At 45.3% G+C, this 22,385-nt stretch overlaps 1 protein-coding gene across 4 annotated transcripts in view; it reads left to right on the top strand.

Annotated features, from left to right (window-relative positions):
• ESRRB (estrogen related receptor beta) overlaps positions 1-22,385 on the top strand; it is a 157,419-nt gene that overhangs the window by 6,228 nt on the left and 128,806 nt on the right. Inside the window, exon 2 of one of the 4 annotated variants that reach the window (XM_067532786.1) lies at positions 11,304-11,568. The exons of the other annotated variants lie outside the window; for them this stretch is intronic. Coding sequence (XP_067388887.1) covers positions 11,483-11,568 — 86 coding nt within the window. The 5' untranslated portion in view covers positions 11,304-11,482. The remainder of the gene's footprint in view (positions 1-11,303; positions 11,569-22,385) is intronic. 4 annotated transcript variants of the gene reach the window in all.

Below are 22,385 nucleotides of genomic sequence, written 5' to 3'. Positions count from 1 at the left end.
CTCCTGGGGAATCAGGACCGGCTGAGGGAATTGATTACTTTGGCTTATTGATCCTTCAGGAAATAGTCAGTACTGAAGTGACAGTGGTGTTCTTACAACTTTAGGGGATTTCATACCAAAACCATCCTTCTGTTTGCTGAGATCAGTGAGGAGAAAGTGCTGCTTCTCTGCTGGCTCTCCCTAGGGATTCGTCTGTCTTTTTGTGAGGAAGCCTCACAGGTGAAATGTGAGTGCTTATAAAGTGAGGGGGAGGGGGGGAGAGCAAGGCATAGTAAATGATGGGCTGTGAAAGGTTGTCTCCCACAGCTTTGCTGAAGCATCTCAGTCCTTGTTCACACCCTGCACTGCCAGTGTGCTCCAGTTTTGACTTGCAGCCACCCCAGGTGCTCCTCCACCCAATTGCCTTTCATTTATAACCTAAAACAAGAGCTGGATTCTTGTCTTTAGAGTTGAAAGGCCATGCACTGATCATTGTACCCCTTTCTCCGCTATTCTCTCTTCTGTGTATGCACATGTACTGTCACCTTGTACCCCCTTTATGTATGAATGTTCTGCCAGGATTATAAAGAAACTCACTCAGATCTGACACAGCTGCCCATGGCTACATTGGAAGGTTGTATGTGCTATTTGCAGAGACGCTGAGTATTGCAGAATCCTGTACAAAAACTACTGCGTGCTTTAATTCAAAGTAAGATGCTTTTGTACTTTGTCATACCAACAGTTCAGTATACATTTTAAAAAAATCAATGTAATTGCCCTACATATTATATCTCTGTACTTCGCTGATTTTACAGTGTTGCCAGTTCTTCCGTATTGTTGCAATATTTGTTGTTTTACTTAAAGCCCCAACTCCTGGAGACAAGTGATTATGGTAAAATCTGTTTTTATTTAAAAAAAAAAAAATAGCTGTCGTTGTGGAGAAAAGCTTGAAAACCTGAATCTTAAAGGCTCAAACACCAAACGGCAACCCTCCCCAACATCTATTTAAAAAAATCTCATGCCAGTCTTGTGACTTTTTTTGGGGGGAGGCAGCAGCTTATGATATTTTGAATGTTTGGAGCTGGCAATACTGCATTTCTTAGAACACATGTTATAACCATGGTGCAGTGCTATGTTAAGCAATGAATGAGAAACACTGCTTGCTCCTTTGTATATTTAAAGATTCCTGTCTCATGGCTGAGGCCATTGGCACAAACCACAACGATTGATGTCATCATGTTTTTATTTATTTATTTATTCTTTTATATCAGGATCGGGGTCCCATTGCCCAGGGGACTGCACAAAGTCGTAATAAAAGACAGGGTCGAGGGTCTTACATTCTGATTTTAAGAGGAGACACAACCAGAGGGTACAATAAACGAAGAGCAGGAACAAGCGAAGGCCGATGAGGGGAACAGTGACAGGAAGACATGGTTATGTAGAATCACCTAGTTATTTTATTTCTAGTTCCTTTAGCACCTCTGCTCTTTGTGCTAAGAAAAGCGCTTTGCATGTTCTCTGTGTCCTTGTCCTGAACGCTTTCATGTGTCAACCCTGTTTTCCTATGCATCAGTGCTGCCTTTCCCCTTATTAACATCTCTGGCGAGAGTAGTACATAGGCCACCCCTTCGTATGCTAATAGCGGAATTACATGCACGTGGGATGTGCTGTTACACACAGTTGCAACACATTCATTCTAGGGCAAAGCCTTATCTCTACACTGGATTTTCTATACCGGTATAGTTAAAGCAGTGTACCTGCATCAGTGAAAACTCTTAGTAGAGATGTGCTGCAGCAGTAAAACAGTGACAGGGCCCCAGAGTGGGAATGGTGATGGTTATGCACAGACTGAGGTTTAAGCTGACTACACTTGTTCTCTCCCTGTGTCTTTTTTCTCCCCCCCCTAACAGCATGGGCTGAATCTATATGAGCTGTTGTAATGGTGTTTGGAGGGCACATGTATCCTGGAGGCCCCTCTATTGACATGTAGCCAGTTACTTACAGAAATGGCTCAGAAGCATGAAGGTGGTATGTTACAGCATCTCTGTTGAATCTCTGTCTGTTCCCAAGTGTGGGTTACATGGCAGCCATGGGCTTGCTTCAGTGAAAAATGTCCTGCTTCCACATTGCACCAGGCCACAGAAGGTTTGAAATTGAGGATTCAGTCACTTGATAGTTTTTCATCCTGTGGTCCAGGGGTACTGCTTTGCTGAATCACTCATCAGTGGAGGAATGTTGAATTAGCTGTGAACTACACAGTGTCAGCCAAGTGAGCCCTTATCCCTGGGAGGATCTTTCTTCCCTGTAACTTCAGGCATTACCTTCTGTTGCACGTTTCCTGCATGCAGGTGCCAGAGGGTGATGTGATTGTAAGTGACTCCTGCCTTGGTGGTGAAGCATAAAGATGTTCCTTTTAGCTGTAGCCCCACCCAGCGATCCCTTGCCACATGGAGGGGAAGTGGGATTCGAGGAGGGCAGATGAGCACAAGAGGTTCCACTCTTAAGAAGAGGAGACCCAGTAGGAGAGAAGTTGAAGACCATGAACATTCACAGCATCAGTGTTCACAGGAAGCAACCTCTTCCCCCCCCACGCCCTTTAGCATTTAGTGACTGCCTGTCTCTGTGTTGAAGATAGTTGCTCAGGGTCATGTGGTTTCCTCTTCCCCAGTGTAGCCAGCTGCCTTATTGCTATTAGCCTGTGTAAACTCAGAAGCTGAGTTCCTGCTCTTTTGCTGCTTACCATACATCTTCTGTAAAACAGGAGTGTCTTGGGGCAGCTGAAAAAATTTACCTTCACAGCCAAGGATTCAGCTGTGTGGTAAGAAGGTACCACTTCTATACTCCTTTTGGGGGCTGGAGTAGGAGGGGGAAGGGATGCCTGTTCTATACCCTCTTGGGGGATGGGGAAGAATAGTGGTGCTTCTGTGGCTATGAGGGGCAGCCAGGGTAGAGCTAGGAGGCATCTTTGTGAATGTGAAGGTCCCTCTCCTCCTTGTGGGGCAGGGCAGTCAGGATTGTGTTTCCACACTGTTCTCACCCCCTCCAAGTGTCACTCCACAAAAATGACATTGCTGAGGCTGCTGCATGGATCAGGTACCAGTGAGCCACTTTTCCAGTTTGTAGCATTTTTCAAGGTGGTCCTTCTGGGAGGGACATCACAGATCTGCTGCACTACACAGCAGGGTGTGGAGCGTTTTCCCAAATACTTGTGAGCTGTAAGCACCTAATTCTGCTACAGCCCTGGCCTTCGCTGTCCTCATCCCCTGCTGAGTGTGTGCATCAATAGCCCCATCTCTGACACTGGCTGAGCTCTTCATCTTCATCTTCAAATTGCTTTACAGACAGTGAGGGATGGGGGTGGTAAGTGTCAGCACAATAGCATACCCCCTCTCACTTCCTGGGACACCATAGGAGCTCCGCTGGGTCTTCCCTTTGTTGTTTTGTCGATAGAGCTAGAAACCAGCTGTGCTCCATGGTGTCCTACCTGTTTGATGCTGCACCTTTCTGCTTGGGAGTTAATGCTGCTTTCCCCAGGGTTGCTTATTATGTAGCTATAGGGTAGACTTGGCCACTGACAGCATGGCTTCTGAAGGAGGAGCTGGGTTGGACTGGGGTTGGCCAAGGTGAGAGAAGGGCTAGATGATAACTGCTCAATCTTCCAGGCTTTTCTGTCTGGATTATGGAGCTCAGGCCACAGGTTCTGTTCTGGATCTCGACTACTAAGACATTCGTCCTCCTTGATTGTTTGTTACACTCACCTTGTCTTGTTTCACATTTGGATTGTAAGCTCTCTAGCACTGGGACATTCTCTCTCTCTCTCTCTCTCCTTATGTGTCTGTACCAGTGGTTCTCAACCTATTTATCATTGTGGGCCATATATGCAATTTTCTGTCTGTTACGTGGGCTGCATCTACACAATATACATGTTACATGTATGACCCTGAGGATGTCACATGGGCCACAGTTGTGTGCTGATTGAGTCGAAAGTGGCCTGTGGGCCATGGTTGAGAACCACTGGTATGTACAGTGCTTAGCAGAGCTGGGCCCTGATCCTGATTGGAATAAAAAGCAGAATCTCTAATGGTGTGTGATCTCCTGTTTGGAGTTCTCAAAGACCTGATACGGCCATGGCAGGTCGGGAGTGGTAGGCGGACACACTACTATTTATTCTCCATAGCAGGCCACATCACAAATGTCTCCTTTTTACTGAGCCCAGCTGAAATGTAGGGTAAATATGAATAACTGCTGATTGTTGTAAAAACACACGTTTTTTAAAAGAGAAAGTGTTCTACGGGCATCTCTTAAAATGGAGCCAAATGGGAGTTTGTGCTGCTGCTTTCCAGTTCATCTGGGAGCTGCTGCATCTCTGTTAAAGGCACGTTTCTGAGAAGAGAGACCCCAAGCTGTTACTTTGTCAGTAGAAGCTTATTTCTGGAATGCAGCAGTATTTCACCTGTCTTGGAAACTTACAACACAAGCTCAGCTTCCTCCCTGTCTTGCTTGTATCTGTAGTGTTGTCCCAATACCTGGGGATAACCTGCTCCCAAATAACGAAGTCGAGGCAGGAGCAGATGGCTCTAGGATGGATGGTAACCTGCCTCCTTAAATCATCAGAACACCTTCACAAAGGGTCTTTGAAACTATTGATTGTAGGAGCAGTGAGTAAAAGAAGCCCTTTTCCAGTTTTCCAACTACTAATCTCTGGGGCATTGAAAACTGGACTAGACAAAACACTGTTACCTACTGAACATTTTCTAGTCTTGTATTGGAGGGGAGATGGAACTGGTTGATGCAATGGGTATTTTCCCATCTCTAACTCCTCTTGACTTTCCAAGTGTCTAAAAGTATGACAGTCAGAAGATGATCTGCTCTCACTCACCCTTATTAACAGGAAAATCTGAAGGATGAAGAGTTTGGCTTGATCTCTTCTGCTTTGAGAATTTCTGGGGAAAAAAGCCAGTACAGAATTGCTATGCTGAAACTCAAGGCAAGGAGACCAGAGACAAAGGAGGTTGTGGCTGTCAAGGAAGTGGAAGAGCATGGCTCTCTACCACGGTCCTAGGAGTTGGAGTTAAGAGGAAGAGAGGGATTTTAGAGTTATTACAGAGGGAGAAGTGATGGGATTTGACAAGAGCAAGATAAATCAGAGAGGGGTCACAGAACAGCAGTGTGGGTCAACTTGGGTGACAGGCAGGGCCGGGCAGTTGTTAGCAGCAATAGAGAAGGATCAAATGATAAGTTTTATATTCTTCATATGTTAGGCCAAACTCATCCTTGGCAAAATTCCACTGTAGTTATTGGGTTTAAATCAAGGGATGAGTTTTGCCCATTGGATGTAAGATGGTAGAGGGACATCCAGAACTTGTGAAATAACTGGAAAGGCAAGGACTCTCTTCTATGGGTGTGTCTACACTGCAGTCAGAGGTCTGATTTCAGCTTGTGGAGACATACCTGTGCCAACTTTAATCTAGCCAGCCTGGCTAAAAACAGCAGTGGAGACGGGCAGCGGAATCAGGGGAATAGTGCCCCTGCAATGGGAATATTGTGGGGGTCCTGCTCCCACATATACACATGCATGCCTGGAGGGGGGGGGGGAGAGCTGAGATGAGAGTGGGACCCGGAGGGGCTGCTGCGGGGCCTGGGATTGGGCTGGGGAATGGGGAAAGAGCCCAGAGGAGCTGTAACAGGCCTGTAAGTAGATAGGACCCCTAGAACTGTCCTCTTTAGTCTGGAGTTGCTGCCCAAATTTTTCCTCCTCCTCCCACTGCCAAGTTTCAGTACCTCCTCTCACTCCTTCGCCACCTCCCCCCAAGTGAAGATATGGTGGCCCAGACTTGACCTTGGGCTGTAGAAGCCTGCCCAAAATGGTGACATGCTCTCATTTCTAGCCCATGACACCCAGGACTATGGAGCCCCAGTCCCAGCTTGGGGCCTTTGAGTGCTACCATAATAAAAATATTAACTATTATAATAAGAAAGGTGAGAGTGGACAGATGGGAGAAGTTCTGGCCCAGAGAGGCAGGGATATGGAATTAACTGATTTACAGCTAGGGTCCTATGATAAAGCTGATGTTAATCTTCTGATAACTAAAAGGAAAAAAATCATGATAATTTTTTATTCTTAGTGGTAAAGTCACATTGACAACTGGAACGTGTTCTGAAAAGTTTGAGTAAACAGAGATTAAAAGCAGCTCTTTAAAAATGTTTTGCAGAGTCTCACCAGCCCAACGACATCACAAAATTCAAAACATGGATGAATTTTACTGACCAGTCTCATTGTTTTTTATCCATGTACTGCACAGCATTTAGCACTGTGATATCCAAATGCTTTAGAAATGCTGATAGATTAGACAGATATTCTCATTGGCATAAACAGGCAATTTTCCAGGGCAGAGATGGCAATTTCTTAAATATTTCACTATTACATGAAAACTAGACATGATTCTTCATAATTGAAGCTGATGGAAAAATAAAAGAGAGGATGGATAATATATTCTCCAACAGCCCTTGTCGTCGGTGAATCCTTTAACTGACTGAAGCCAAGATTCTGTATGGCTTGTACACATTGCACGCTCTCAGATGAGTGCTTTCTATAACAATTTCAAAGTGACAAAATGAATATAAATTCATAGGATTTTTTTTTTTTTTTTTTAAAGGCCAGAAGGGACCATTGTGGTACTTTAGACTGACCTCCTGCATCACACAGGCCATAGAATTTCATCCAGTAATTCCTGTATAACTTCTGGTTGTGCTAGAGCATATCTTCTGAAAAGGCATTTCATTTTGATTTAAAGACTCCAAGGATATGCCTACACTTTGAGCTGGGGCTGTGATTCCCAGCTCAAGGCGACATACTGATGCTACCTCTCATCAAGCTAGCGTGCTAAAAATAGTGTAGCCATGGCAGTGCAACTGGTGTGAAAGGCTAGCCACCCCGAATACCTGCATGGGGTCTTGGATGGGTACATACTCAGGGCAGCTAGAATGTCCTGCCATTTATGCTTTCATGGTTACATACTGTTTTTAGCACACTAGCTTGATGAGAGCTAGTGGTGATGTCTTCTTGAGCTGGGAATCACACCCCCAGCTCGAAACACAGACATACCTCAAATAATGGCGAATCCAGCATGTCCCTAGGTAAATTGTTCTAATGGTTAATTACCTTCCCTATAAAAAAAGCCTTTTTCTGTTAAAGTGCCCTCTACTATCAGCAATCTTTCCCCCATGTAGGTACTTATAGACGGTGATTAAGTCACCTCTTAGCCTTCTCTTTGATAAGCTAAATTGATTGAGTGTCTTAAATCTCTCACTGAATGGTGTTGGCTTCCAGCAAGTGTTGGCATGGTAAATGCCACTCTTTCCCCTTCATCCAATAATCTAGTGACCTCTTCATTCCTTTTTTGTCTAAAATGTGTCTTCAGTTACCTACACAAAAGAAGAAAAAATGTTTTAAAAATGGGCAGTACCCCAAATAAGAAAGCAGTTGAAGTTACTGACAGCTGTGCACTAATGAACCACATAATTTATAAAAGCCAAGAAATTGATTTTTTACCATCCAGCTTCTGCTTGCACCCTCATTCCTGCATCCTAGCGGTGATGCATGCTACCGTCATGTTGCCATGCAGAGAAAGTAAGTGTGTGCGCACGTGTGTGCACACTCACGGGGGGGGAGGGGAGGAGAGTAACTTTCTTTGGTACTGCATTAGGGCTAGTCAAAAACTCACTGTGTGTGTATGCACATTAATGACATCTATTGACCACCCTCCATTGCAGGCTCACTTACATTCATAATTTTATCATAAATTGACACTGTTATTCCTCTCTCTTTCTTAAATTACAGTTCATTAAGAGAGCAATTGTAAATATTCTACTAAAAAGCTGTCAGCTGATAAACATATTAAACTGATAGCGTTTCACATGTAACTGTGTCCTTTTAAAAGAAAACACTTAGGTCCTGAAATCAAAGTAGCCAAAATAATACATTTAAATGAACTGCATGCGTCAGATGTGTGGCTGTTGTGATGAAATATGCCTTTTTTTTGTACTTTCTTTGAATAATGTGGTTCTGTTTATGATGTGGCAGCATAAGATTTATAGAAACTGATTTTCAGTTGCAGGTAAATTGGCGTAATTCCACTAAAGTCAATGGAGCTACGCTGAGTTATACCAGTTTAGGATCCGTCCCTTTGTTTCCTATTCATTTCTTTGCCTTTAAGTGCTTAGGTTTTGTACATGATATAGATAACTACATTGGTGTCGACCTTAACTGTTTAATGGAGTTTTTTTCTTTCTTTTGAAATATGCATACACGTAGGGGAAATATTCCACTCGCAGATGGATAGGCGGAAAGCAGTAAAGAACTGAAAGGATCTTATGGTAGCAATGATAGTGTGTGGCAAATTGGATCTGAGCTGGCACTAAAAAAAATGTGTGTCAGTGTTGGGTCTTTGAATGGGATTTGTTTGAGTGCACAGAAGCAGCACGTCATGGAGCCAGTGATGTAAAGTATAGCTCTGGTGAGACTTCTAGTCTGTGCACTACAATAGCAGCAAGATAGAGGAATCTTGGAGGGTAGTTAAAGAACAAAAATTATAAGAGAACTGGAGGGATTGCTCTATGAGGAAAGATCAAAGCATTAAATATGTAGAGCTTGGCTAAATGATGACTAAGGGGGAAATGTGAAAACTACCTACAGCTATTTGAAGGATATAAATGCTAGAGCTGAGCAAACAGTGGGGGAAAACAGTCTGTGAATTTGAAAGTGGATTTTCAGTTCAACCATGTTTCTGACCTCTTTATGGTCATGTTCTGGTGCACTCAAGCCTTAGTGAATGAATTTTCACAAAAGACATTTATTTTAGCTCAAATGCTTGAATATTTGCAACAGTGAACTTTTAAACAAAATGCTTGCATTGTGTTTAGTTACATAAGTCACCTAATTGGGTCTAGTTTCTTTTACCAGGTGATTCATGAAATAACCAACAGAGCAAAAATTACTGCTATGATAGTTAAATATACAATTTTAAAATTGTGCTCTTGGTTAGTTGCATATGTGTTGTGGTATTGGTTTTGTAGTTGGATTGAATGGCTTTACATAACTGACAAACACAGAATGAGTTGCAAATATTTCAATCAACTTTTCACAAATCATCTAAAACCAAGAATTACTGACGAAATTTACCAATACTTTAGCATAACAAATAAAGAGGTGGCGATAGTCTGTTCTTTTGCTGACAGGCTGTTTTTTATTATAGACTAGTATTTTTTTTTATTTTTAACCATTGTCAAACTGATTAGAACAGAAAGCACTTGCTTTCTATCTATAATGATATTGCTATAGATGGTATATAAGAAGGGGTGTGTGTGTAATAAAAGGGACAACTTCACAATCTGTTCACAGACAATTCACAAACCAATAGAGGAGACATTATTTGTCACATTATTCCTTTAGCTTTAGCAATCACCAAGCAATCACCAAACTGTTGTTCATGGTCCAAGAAGCTTTAACTTACAGAATTGGGGTAACATTTAAGAGAAGGAAAATTCAGGCAGAATACTAGGAAAATTTCTTATTAGCGGTGAAGTAACATCCAGATAGAAGACCTATTTTCCATTTAAAATTAAATTGGATAAAACATTGGAAAACTAGCTGTAGGGTCCAGGGCTATATTGGGCAAGTGTCGGATGAATTATACCCGTGGCTCTCAACCTTTCCAGACTACTGTACCCCTTTCAGGAGTCTGATTTATCTTGCATACCCCCAAGTTTCACCTCACTTAAAAACTGCTTGCTTACAAAATCAGACATAAAATACAGAAGTGTCACAGTATATATTGTCACTATTATTGAAAAATTGCTTACTTTTTCATTTTTACCATATCATTAAAAGGTAATCAATTGGAATATAAATATTGTACTTACATTTCAGCATATAGTATATAGAACAGTATAAACAAGTCATTGTCTATACGTAATTTTAGTTTGTACTGACTTTGCTAGTGCTTTTTATGTAGCCTGTTGTAAAACCCGTCGACGGGTATGCATTTCCTGTCGGTGCAGCGCAGTGGAGACGACGCACTAAACAGAAGTTATGAAGTCGACAGGAGTTACACAAGCGGCTCTGTGTAGCTTGCATAACTCTCGTCGACTGCTGCTGAATTTCGCCAGCAGCATAGACCAGGCCTACATGTATTTCCCAGTTAATACAGGATTGATGTGTGCTGTCCAGCAAGTGATAGAAATACACATTGAGCCATGTAGATGCACATTTCAAGGAAATGCACTTCTGGAGCTGACCTGTGTGTGTGTGTGTGTGTGTGTGTGTGTGTGTGGCATGCACACACTGTATACAGAAACTACAGGCTTTGACCTATGCAAACACACATCAAATTATAGCCTCCCATAAACAAATTAGCATGCTTTAAAAGGTGAAAAGCGCTATAAAATTGTCTCATCTGTTGTTTATAGTGTGAGTAGAGGATGCATAACATTGCAGAGAAGCTCACATTCCTCTCTCTCCCTCTCGAAATGGACGTGTGCACCGTCCATTTCACCATTGTTCCTGCCAGCCCGGTCCCAGCAGGGGTTCCCTAATTAGCAATCTCTTCATTTCCAATCAAAGCACAAAGCGACCCCAAAAGCCTCTCTTTATGAGGGAGCTGAGCAGCGGCTGGGGACATGGAGTGGGATAATTGCCTTCGCCACTGGCAGCGGTAAGCAGCCTGGCTAATTCATTATTGTAATAACTTTGCTTGTCCTTGGGGAAGGGGGGGGAGGGGGCTAGGGTGGGGAGGACTGAGCCTGGCTGTGCTAGCTGAGGACAGGGGGAAAGGGAAGTCCAGCCATGGGTCAGGGAGGATGAAAACAATTGGCTGGGGAGAGAAGACTATTCCGGATGGGTTTTCTGTCCTCTAGCTTCCTAAGTAATGTCAGGAAATGATTAATTTGTGGCATGATGGCCAGTACTCACTGAGGTACAGTGTTATCAGAACCCCCTGAACTCGGCCCTTTGTAGCACTCACAGAGATCGCCACCCTAAACCGTATACAGCTTGAGTGGGGTGAGGATGCTGCGGAACCAGTTCTGATGGGAGAAAGGTCAGGAGATGCCTCTGAGCTCTGATAGGAACCTCAGGTGTTGAGACAGAACTAGACTGACTGACCTGCCCGCCTCCAGCTGTTTGTGGCACTCACCTAATCATAAGAATAAGTCTCTGCTCGTGTCAGGAAATCATCCTCCATTCTTCTCCAAAGGACACAGGACCTGGCTTGAGATGAGTTGCACACAGTGATGGGTTTTTTTAATCTTATCTATGATTTTTCTAGACTGTCTTTCACCATATTGTCTGTGACACCTCCTGTGGGCCACAACTTTGTCTTCAACGTACTGTGCCAACTTACAGTAGATACTGAGGGTCTGGTCCAATATGTAAAAAGTGAGCATCCGAGATGTGAACTCCAGGAGTGCAAACACCAGCCTTTTGCTGCAGGAGGCGCTATAGGCAATGGTACAGGAGTGGATGGCTGTGGGGAGCTGCCTTCTGTTGCATGAAGGACTTTCTCTCGTGTGTAGCCCTGCACAGTCAGTTGGGTGAGTTTTTTGACTTCCTAATGAAGCTTTAATTAGTGGCCCCTACTACAAACAGGATACTAGGGTTGATGGACCAGTGGCTTGAGCATGTATGGCAAATCCTGTCTTCCCCTAGGCCCTCTGATCCTTCCCTTTTACTCTTCCATGTGCCCTTCTATGCCAATGCCCAGCAATTGCGTGAGTAGCAAGGAATACACAATATTTATTGCTTTTATGACTCCTTCCTACTCACTCCCAGCTATTATTGTTTGTAGTATGGTAGTGCCTAGGGGCCCCAGTGAAGGATCAGGGCCTCATTGTGCCAGGCAATATACAAACAGACAGCCTCTACCCTGAAGCATTTACAGTCTAAGTAGAAACCAGGAGTGGCCGAACTGTGGCTCAGGAGCCACATGTGGCTCTTTTACAGTTAAAATGTGGTTCGCGGAGCCTTCTACACCCCACCCATTCTCTGCCTACCAGACTGGGGTGGGGAATTCGGGACTTCAGCCCCATGTCAGGGTGGTGGGACTCGGGGATTCTGCCATGCGGGAAGCACCTGCCGGGGCTTGGGGCTTCTGCCCTATGGGGCGTGCCTGCCAGGGCTTCAGCACTGCAGGGAGGGGGGTCTCGGAGCTTCTGCCCCATGGGAGGCACCTGCCAGGGCTCGGGGTTTCAGCAGGCATGCCCCGTGGGGCAGAAGCCCCAAGCCCCGCCACAGGGCTGGAGCCCTGAGGCCCGGTAGGTGCGCCCCAGCTCTCAAACTTCTGAAGATTATTGTATGCAGCTCAGAGAGTCAGTAAGTTTCACCATCCCTGAGCTAAACTATTGATCTGGGGAAAGGTGTCCCCTGGATTGGCCAAAGATGCTGGAGAGTGAATAGGCATTTGGCCAATCCACCCAATACACAGATTTTCCTGCATCAATAGCCAGCCCATTCCTGCACGAGCTGCTAGGTGTGTTGGTGGTGGGATGTACTGGCTGGGATCTAGCAGAAGACACCATCTCTGATGTCTCTGCTTATAGTATGTGCAGTTAGCCTCTTTGAGGCTGCTTTGCCTGCAGTTCCTGCCTGTTAAAATGAAAGCCATGGTAGCTCAATGAGTCTGGCAGATCTCAGACCTTAGTAAAGAGCAAAGCCCCTCCACTCTGTACTGGGAGAGGATGGAGATGGTGCTTATGGCTGAGAGGAAAGTATCTGCCTTTTGATTTCTGTGACCAGTGCACTTGTCTTGTCAGCCTTGTGCTGAGTGTTACCTAACAGTACGGATGACCTTGCTCAGGGAGTGGTAGGTTCAGAAGGTCCCATGGGCACGTACAATGAGCTGTGCCATCTCCAAACATCCCAGTACTGCTTGCTCAGCACTATGCAACCTGTAACTCCCATCCATTCAAAGATTGTTACGGCTACTCGTTTCCTATCCCCTCACTCTCTAGCTGTCGGGACTGAAGTATGGCCCCCAAAAGAAGGACATGGTCCTATATAGTAGAAACAGTAATGGGAGAATTGCACGGCTCTCACTACTTACGTTATCAGTGAACTGCAGGATAGATTAGCAGCACGCATGGATGCGACAAGTCAGCGTGGTTCCCAAATGAGCTAGCAATGAGAAGTGTCTCCATTCCTGATTCTCTAGGACCTTCCTTCTTTGCGAAGTGTCCTCTCCCTTCTTTAACTGAGGTTGACTTTCTCCATCAGCCAGACCTTTGAGAGCATACATAGCGATACAAATTAGTGGGATGAGCATTGTCTAGTGGTTAGAGCAAAAGACTAGGATTCAGGGCTCTGTTCTGCCACTGACTTGGTGTCTGACCTTGGGCAAGTCAATTCTTTCCTTGTGCCTTTCTTTCTTTGTAAAATGGGGATAATCTTGACCCACCTTCCAGGAGGATTATGAGGCTTGGTGGCCATGAAGCTCTTTGGGATCCTTTGGAAGATGAGTTAGACAGAGGCAATGTGAGATGTAAGAAGATATTTTGGATAAAGCCCAGTGGTGCAGCCTGACTGGATGCCAGGATGTTGGTAAATCTGGCCGAGAACTGATGAACAGAATCAATTTGGGCTGTTTGGAGTCTCAAGCTTCTCTTCCCCTTGCTTTAATCTTAGAGCCTAAACTGTTGCATTGTTAACAATCGCTTGTGAAGAGGCTGGAAATTGTCGCAACGGGCAGGAGAGGGAATATTAATGATCCAATTTCCAGGTGGGTTCCACTCCAAGGCCTTGCCAGGCGATGTGCATTTTTAATCATAACAAACCAGAATGAGAAGGAGTCATTTACAGTGAGGCAGCCCTGTGTGTGAAGCTGCAGAGTGTGATGTCATCTCACACCTCTGCCTGCAGCAGAGGAGACTGCGCTCACAGGGGCTGCTGTACAGGGTCTGGGATGGAGCACTTTCCAGGAGGAACCTGACAGCCCAAACTGGGGCAGGCCTATCACAAAAATGACACTACAATCCAAACTGGACCAGACACGTAACAGAAAGGGGATCTTTAATAGGAAAGGATCCCTGGGAAGAAACTTGGAAGAACCTTGGACCAGACTGAACCTCTGGGCAGAACCAGAGGGTCCCTTGATTTAGATTGCAGCCCTGGCCACTGTCTGGGGTCCCAAATTGGACCTGATCTGAAATGTGCAGAGCCATGAACCAGAACAGGCCCTCTCCCAGCAACCATATAGGACCAAGAATCATAAGTCCTCACCTCTTCCCCAACAATGAATGGAACAGAATCCAGAGTGAGCCAGCTCTCAAATTCCATGTCCTTCAGGAGCCCTTTCATCATGCTGGAGACCCTTGTTGCGCTCTCTGCCAGACCAGGGACCATCATGCTGCTTTGATGGAGGTCACGCCAGGCCCTTCCCAGCTCTGTCCACATAATTCCGGGAGAGTGGCTTCTCTGGGTTTCAGAGAGCACTAATTTTCAGGCTAACTCAACTACCCAGCAGGAACTTGCCCCATGACCAGTTTGTTTGACCCTTTCATTCCTAGAGGGGCAAGAATACTGAGGGAGTATAGGAGAGCCTTTGAGATTCCCTCCCCCTTCCACCAGGTGACTGAGCACTACCATTCTCCTTCCAGCCACAGAGGACTAGAATGGTTTTTCCTTTGGAGCCCACCATCATGTGCCTTGGGTGGCCAGAGGGAGTTGCTGTTGAGTGAGGTGGGCCATGCGCTGCACAGGACTTAAGTGCTCTCTTTCTGCTGGCTTAGCAATAGGGCTCACAGTTTTGTTCTTGGTGCATGTGTTTGTCAGAGGAGTTGTACATTCCCACTTGTCTGCTAGTGTTTTGGTGTCTGTATGCCAGGCCAGCGTCCCCTGGGATATCCTTTATTTTATCTTCCTACTGGGCTCCCATTCTGTCATTCTGCATGCTTCCATGTTCCCCGCTACATGCTCTTGCATGGGCTTACTGAGCATAAGCACCTTTTTCTCTGGGGTTAAATAGCTGGTAAATCTTGGCCACCTAGGACTTCAATTCAGTGGCTACATCATCCTTTGACCGCCCATCATAAGTGGGGACAGAACTTAGACCTTTCTGCTCCAAAAGCACAGGCCCTACCTCTGCAGCGAAAAAGGAATCTCCTTAGCTGTACCAGTGCAGGGTTTATGACACACACTGAAGCAGCGGCTATCATTCCATCCAGCAGAGGGCATTGTTATCATATAGACGCTTTCCAACACATTAAACACTTCTGTGGTTCAGAGGTTTCTCTAAGAAGGAGCACCCTTCTACTTCACTTCCACGCACCCACAGTTCTCCAGGTAGTAACAGGCCTTAACTCACACATCACGCTGGATGCTGAAAGCTGCCACTTTGTTGCCACTTCTTCATGCTAGTGGATCCAAGGCAGGGAGGAGGGTAATTGGTGTGTGCGTGTGTGCGCACGCCTCATGTGTCATTACTTGCTGAGTATGTGGCAGGGGAAAGAAAAATGGAAAGGGTAGTTGGGTTTTGACGTCCCTATGCCTCTACTTATTAATGAGCTGGTCCCAGGGAAGCAGCAGATGAGACAAGGTGGGGAGAGGAGAAAGTGATCTGGATAAGTGAAGAGGGCTGCTCTTCTGGTCATCATTCCTCTAAGCCACAACATGGATGGTCTTAGCTGGTGTGGTCCCTGCTGACCTAGTCAATCCCTTTTCTATGAGCTGGGGGCTAGAATCCTGTGCTACTCTGCTTCCTGCACAAAAGCCCTTTCTTTAGGAAAATGAAGTCCCGGAGGAGCCCTGGTATCTGCAAAAGCAGAACCTGGCAAAGCCACATGCGCCTGCCACTGTGCCAGGGGAAATGCCAGCAGCTAAAGCTTATAGAATTCTCTTCTGCTTTTGAATAAATGTTATAGCATTCACGTGAGAACTGCTTCCACCTGAGCAGAAAGTGAATGCACTGAAATGGCTGGGGCAAGGAGGTGCCCTGTAATATAACCACTACAGACACTGCCTCTGCCACGAGGGGCCTGGTTTGAGATGAGGTCAGGGTTTATACATGCTGTGTTCACACAGTGGGCCTATCCCTGAAACGGGCATCCCTTTACTTGGCTAAGCTGGCTCAGAGCCACCTTCACACCCAACCACCATTCTGCCTCCTACACAAAACACTTTGGGTTGAGGTGCTGAAAACCTACATTTCAAAACATTTGTGTGTGTGTGTGTGTGTGTGTGTGTGTGTGTGTGTGTGTGTCTAAAGGTGGGTAGATACTATGAGAAGACAAGCTTCCCCCTTTTAACAGGTGGATCTGATTAGAAAGAATGAGATGAACTGTTTTGAGTCCATATAGCTGCCAACCAGATGTGATTTTATGATCACTTTTTAAGCAAGATGGATACAGCTTGCTGAGTAGGCAGGCATTTATAATTGTCACCCAGGCAAATCTATTTACAACAGCTCTGTGTGTGTGTGTGTGTGTGTGTGTGTGTGTGTGTGTGTGTGTGTGTGTGTGTGTGTGTGTGTGTGTGTGTGTGTGTGTGTGTGTGTGTGTGTGTGTGTGGAGGGTATGCCTGTGTTTGTGCATGCTTGTGTATGCCTCTATTTCCATACTCTAGCTGCTTGCCTCTGATTTAAGGGCAGGTTTTATTCCCCAGCTGCCTCAGGGCTCCTCTTTTCTGATTGCATTAAACTCTCTGTAATTCTCCCCTCATTAATGATTGGCATATTTTTACCTCTCACTAAAGGAGCTTGGAGGCAACTCCCGAGGGGCTCTGCTCTCCAAATGAAACAATTTCATCCTGCTCCAGAAACACATTAAAAAGGGTTTGTCAGGATCTTATCGCTAGTTAAGGAAAGCTAATCAAATTACTTCTGTTTATTAGCTGCTGCAGCAATGTGTCATTCCATCAAGTACAGGTACTGGGACAGGCTGGGACTGTGCTGAGAACTCCCCACAGCCGCTGCCCCTGCCTTCAACCTCACAGTGCCTCCTGCTGGGCCTCAAATAGCTGTGAGCTCCTCCGAGCCCCGTGGTTCCCAACCTCTGGCCTGGGCCTGCGTGGGCTTTCAAAGTGGCCTGCTGCTCTCCTCCTCCTGGCTGCAAAAGGGAGCCATTGCCTAAGGCCCTAGGGCCAGGCGGAGCTCCCCCGGCTCCCCTCCCCCACTCCAGCAGAGAGCAAAGTGCTCTGCATGCGTCCCTAGGCTCTGGGATCCCTGCTGGACCCAAAGGGAGGGGAGCACTGATCTCCCATCCCCCTGGCAGCAGAAGGGAGCCACTGCCTAGGGACCCAGGTGGAGCACACGGGGCTACAGGATGCCAAGGGGATGGGAGATCAATGAAGAGGGAGGCAGCCTCCTTGCTAAACTTCTTCCATCTGGCTGTAGTGGGTGAGGAGGGGCCTGCTGGTGGAGACTGGTGGCCCTTCAGGGTTGTAAAAATGATATCAGTGGCCCTCAAGCCAAAAAGGTTGGGAACCAAATAGCCAGTGCTCCTGCCTCATATATCTTACAGCACCTCCTGTTGGAAGAGCAGGGATTAGAGTAGCTGAGAGCTTTGCACTCTCATCACTCCAGTTTCCTACTTCCGTGTTAGACCACCACTAGAGTCACTTATTTTGTCGTTTCTGTTCAAGATGTTCCCAGGTTTAGAGTATCGGGGAGAGACGTGGGGCAAGGTTGAGGTGGGTTGACAGAGCTCTGAGTGAGGAGCCCAGAACTAGAATAGCAGGGAGTGCTGCAGGTCAGGAGTGAGGGGTTTTGGCAGAGCTGTATGAACAGGAATAGCAGAGGTTACTATATTGCCAACCTCTAGCATTCAAAACCCAAGAGTCAGGCCTTGAAAGGTCACAAATGGGATAAAAATCATGAGATTTTTTTTTCAGAATAATAAAATTTTGTGTTCTATTTCTTTGTCTTCTGCCTCTTTGCACTATTAAGTATCACGTTTTCAAGCTTTTCTCTGCAACCAGGAAGTCTAGAAATTTACTTAAAAATATGAAAGCAGAAATTCTTGCATAATTGCATGAGTCTAGGAGCTTGTGTTTTAAGAAACCCTTCAAGTATTGTGAGATTTACAATAAAATCACAAGAGTTAGCCACACTGATGGGATACCCAAGATTGGCAGAACACGAGAGATGAATATGAAAGAATTCAGACTCCTACATATGCCCCACATGTTGTACACTCTTCTTTCTTTCTCTCTGTCATATGCACATACTCAGTACATTTGCACTTGTAACCAAATATATACACATGCACATTCTTGTATACAAATATTTCCTCCTCCTAGTGAGAGTGCACGGACGTACACACACACTCGTACCCCAAAATGCACATTTCTACATAAACCCCATGCACATGAGTTAAAACATCAAGAAAATACAAAACAACTTGAATTCACATTTTCTTATGATCTGGAAGCTGGGAGCAGTTTTTGCAACACACTTTACCTGGCTGCGCAAATGTTTTGAGCAAGCAGGCTAATTTTCAAGTGAAAAGGGGCCCATTTCCTTGTAAAAATGGCCCTGCATTAAAAAATAAACATGAAAATAGCCATTTTGCTGAGATGTGTGCATCAGTATAGTAGGGTAGAATTAATGATGATCATTTTGAATGGAAGAATTCACCATTTCATTCAATTCCATATGCCCAAAACACACTGAAATGGTAAAAATTATGCGCAAAACTTCCTCAAAAACTGCAGTTCACACACTTGTAATATAGACCTATGCCCTTGCCCATATATGTACGCATATACACACACACTCTGCCACTTGTGCATGCTCCTAGGTGTTGCTTTCTCACACATGCATGCACACAGGTTTTCCAGCTGAGTGCACTGAAGTTAAAGATGTTCCCATGCCCTGGCACTGTGGACACTGATGTTCTTGGCTTGGGTAGGTGAGGGAAGTGCAGATGACCGGCTGTTATAACTCAGGTTGAATTCACTAAAGGGTCTTACGAGTTGATCCTGAAGTGCTGCCAGTCAATGGGGCTCCATGTGCTGTTTAATAAGGTTATTGGAGACTCTTTCCCCATCAGCCTGTGCAGTAAGCCATGCTCCGGCATCCTCATTATACGGCGCAGTTCAAAAGGCAGCATGGAGTGGTCCGTCACGTTCCACAAAAGGCCGCATCGATTGGTCTGTCGGCGTGTTTCCTGGGGTCCTTTATATCTCTCTGCCTCGTCGTCCGTAATGAAGAGGCCAAGCACTGGGAGAGTCCCAGACTCCTGGCTGCTGGGATTTCTTCATCTTCTCATCAGGATTTTAATTAGACATGTCCGAGAGGGCGGGCGGGCAGGTGGGAGCTTTATCAGGCAGGAAAAAGACAGCAGCCCCCGGAGCATCTGCTTAGCAAAGGAGAAGGCCTTTTTCAGAAATCCTGGGAAAATCATGCCCCTTTTGCCATGCTGCTTTCCTGCCCATCTGGCTCCATTAGAAGGGCTGTGTGGCTTGGCAGATGGATATGGGAGATGGTAAGCGGCGGAGGGTCAGGTACCCAGGGAAGGATAACTACAAGTTATATTAGAGGGAAATAAAGGAAAGAATTCTTCCTGCCTCACTGCACAATAGCATTTAAAATAGGGCCCTGCCATTGTTATTCTGCCTGACATGAGGGGGGACCACATGCCTGCACTGCCTTGGAGGGGTCTGCTGGCTCCCGATTCACTTTAAGATTTGATGCAAACTCACTTTCTTTGGTTTTAAACCCTTCCAACTGACTTTGCAGGCCTATCTGCTGCTTTCCCTGCTACTCCTTTTCATTCAGCATAAACCTCTTCTCTGTCCCTTCCTATATATACTCTCTACTGCCAGTATGAGAGCCTTCTCCTCTGCAGCTGCTGACATCTAGAACAGGCTCCCTGCAGCCCTCCCTTATCTCCTCTCCATCTGTTTTTAAGTCCCATTTGCAGATGTCTTTTTTTCTCTCTGGTGTTTGGATCCCTCTCTCCCTCCAGCTGGTATTTCTTCTCTAACTCTGTAACATTTTGGTTTTCTGGATTGTCCTGTTCATTTGCTTTGTGTAATTACATCCTGACCTGTTGGTGTTGTCTCAGGGCCCAGATCTTCCAGTTTCATTGTGCTGAGCCAGACCTACCTTATGTACCTGGTGGTGCTGCTGTCTGGCTCCTCCAGCCCCAGAATGCAAGGTCAGCATGTATGGAACAATCCCAATGTGCCAGGTTAAATTGAGAACAGTGACAGTGTCTGTCTGAGCCACTTGTTGATGAGAGGCTCGGCTGAATCGCACCCGTTTGGAGCCATCTGATTGTTCTGAAAAACGTGCCACAGGCTCTGCTCCATTTGGATCCAATACAAGGCAGCCTAATGGTTGCAAGGGATCAAAATACTGCTGCCTTTTCCACACAGAGTGCAGTCTGTGCCAGGGCAGGCTTCCCATTGACCCAGACAGACCCCAGCTGATCTGCGCAGAGCAGAGCCTGAAGGATGTGCCCAGGATCAGCAAGGACTCAGTAATTGGGCTGTTGTTCTTTCATTTTGCTACGCAGTAGCAAGCAGATTATAGAGCCCACACGCTATAGATTTCCTGTCATCCCTCATGAATCAAGCTCAACTGTCTTATTTACTGTCAGCCAGCGCCTGTGAATAACATCACCCGGGGATACACTCTCACGCACTTGTGCAAACACACAGTACAGAGTGGTCAGATGCACCTTTGAGTTGTAATCCCCCTGTTCTCTCTCTCTCCCTTTCATAATGTCTTCCTCACAAGACTTTATCAAAGAGAACAGCTCCTTTTTCCCCCATCTGTATGAAATGGCCACTAACTTGCCTGTGACCAGGGCAAGTATTATAATGTTAAAAGCAAAATCTGTGATATCACAATAACATTGAGATCTAGATTGTAATTGCATGAAAGCCAGAGAATACAATTAAACTTCCTCCAGCCATTTTATCCCTGCCCCTGTGTGCCTGACCATTCCCAGACTTGCCATCCATGCAGCTACATATGACTTCATATTTCCTGGGAGCAACATTTCTTATGAAAACTGGTACGTTTTCATTGCTCATCAGAAAGGAAGGATGGAATTGTGGCTAAAGTAATTGTGGAAGTAAGGACTGTAGGCCTATTCTCAGGCTGTGCCCAGGGCTGGTGCTAGATATTTTGCTGATCTAGGCACTACTGTGATACAAATAATAGAGAATGATATTGACCCCCTAAAAGGGCTGCAAGGGTTTTCTTGAAAGTTTCTCAAAAATTCAACTCCAGGCTGCAAACAAACGTGAGAAATCTGATCCCAAGGGAGAATTGTTTTGGGAAGTGTCACCATCTCACCTATGACTATAATGGGAATGGAGAGCGCATACTGGCAAGAATAAATAAAAATGGCAAAATCTACTATCAACATTGCAGAATAGCGAGAAGGAAGTAGATAAGTAAACATTAACTGCGGATTAGCCTTGTGTGAGAGGAATTTATTCCAGCCAGAAATTGAGTTGAGGACCTTGTGCATCCAAAAGTGGTAGGACTATGTAGAGCTACAGGGGAGTCTGCTTCAGCTCTCATTAGTGGTCCTGTTGGTTGCAATTCCCTTTCCTATTACATGTGTTTTGTGCTGTGGTGATAGGTTTTGAAGACCTGAAGAAGGTCGACTTGTAGTCTCAGGATTTGTTGGTTCTTGTTGGGCAGATTAATAACTAGATAATTGAAATCTTGCACTGAAAATTGTATATGCTTACCTATTGAACTGGTGAGTCTGGGATAGGCACTAGATACATTAATATAGGTATATTAAATAAACAAGTAGTGGAGCCTGTAAGCTGGCATGTAGTACCTGAAGAACGCATATTTTACACACTCCTTTTTCCCTTGAAGGTCTGCTGTACAAATACTGACCAGGTCAAACACTGCTAAGTCTTACAAACTTTTAAACTATCCAACTACTGCACCTTCAACTGCAGCTTCTGTAAGTTATTTTTCTCAGGAGGCACTTATAGTTTGGGCTACTAGCACTGCCTTTTACTAAGGTTCCCCAGCACTTATCTTTATAAGACCCTATTTTCAGTGGCTTATAACTTTTGCCAACCAAATTCTTTGGCTGAAATTTTCCATGCTGGGTGCCTGCCTCAGGCTGAATATTTTTGAAAAAAACTCCACCAAAACAGTTGTTGTTTTTGCGAACAAAGCTAGGGAAAAATACATATTTTTGCTGCTGTTAAATATTCTGGCAATCTCTTCTTTGAAAAGCTCTATTTCCCCAATGCTTTGCAGCAGGGACTTGAAATTCGGCAGAGTTGGCCTTTGTGTCAGGTATGTGCTTTGTGCCATCCCCAGGGAAATTTGCCCAAATCTCACCAAGTTAGCTGCCTTTGAAAAAGTTTAGTTAGTACCTGCTCGGTAGACATGTCTTAGATTTACAGCCGCTAAATTCCCCAAAGATTCTGACTG

The sequence above is a fragment of the Emydura macquarii genome, unplaced genomic scaffold (assembly GCF_026122565.2).
Source record: "Emydura macquarii macquarii isolate MOO-44397 ecotype Brisbane River unplaced genomic scaffold, CSIRO-AGI_Emac_v2 contig_374, whole genome shotgun sequence".
Classification (NCBI taxonomy): Eukaryota; Metazoa; Chordata; order Testudines; family Chelidae; genus Emydura; species Emydura macquarii.
The sequence above is the reverse complement of the archived record's forward strand: the minus strand, read 5'-3'. Positions and strand labels throughout refer to the sequence as shown.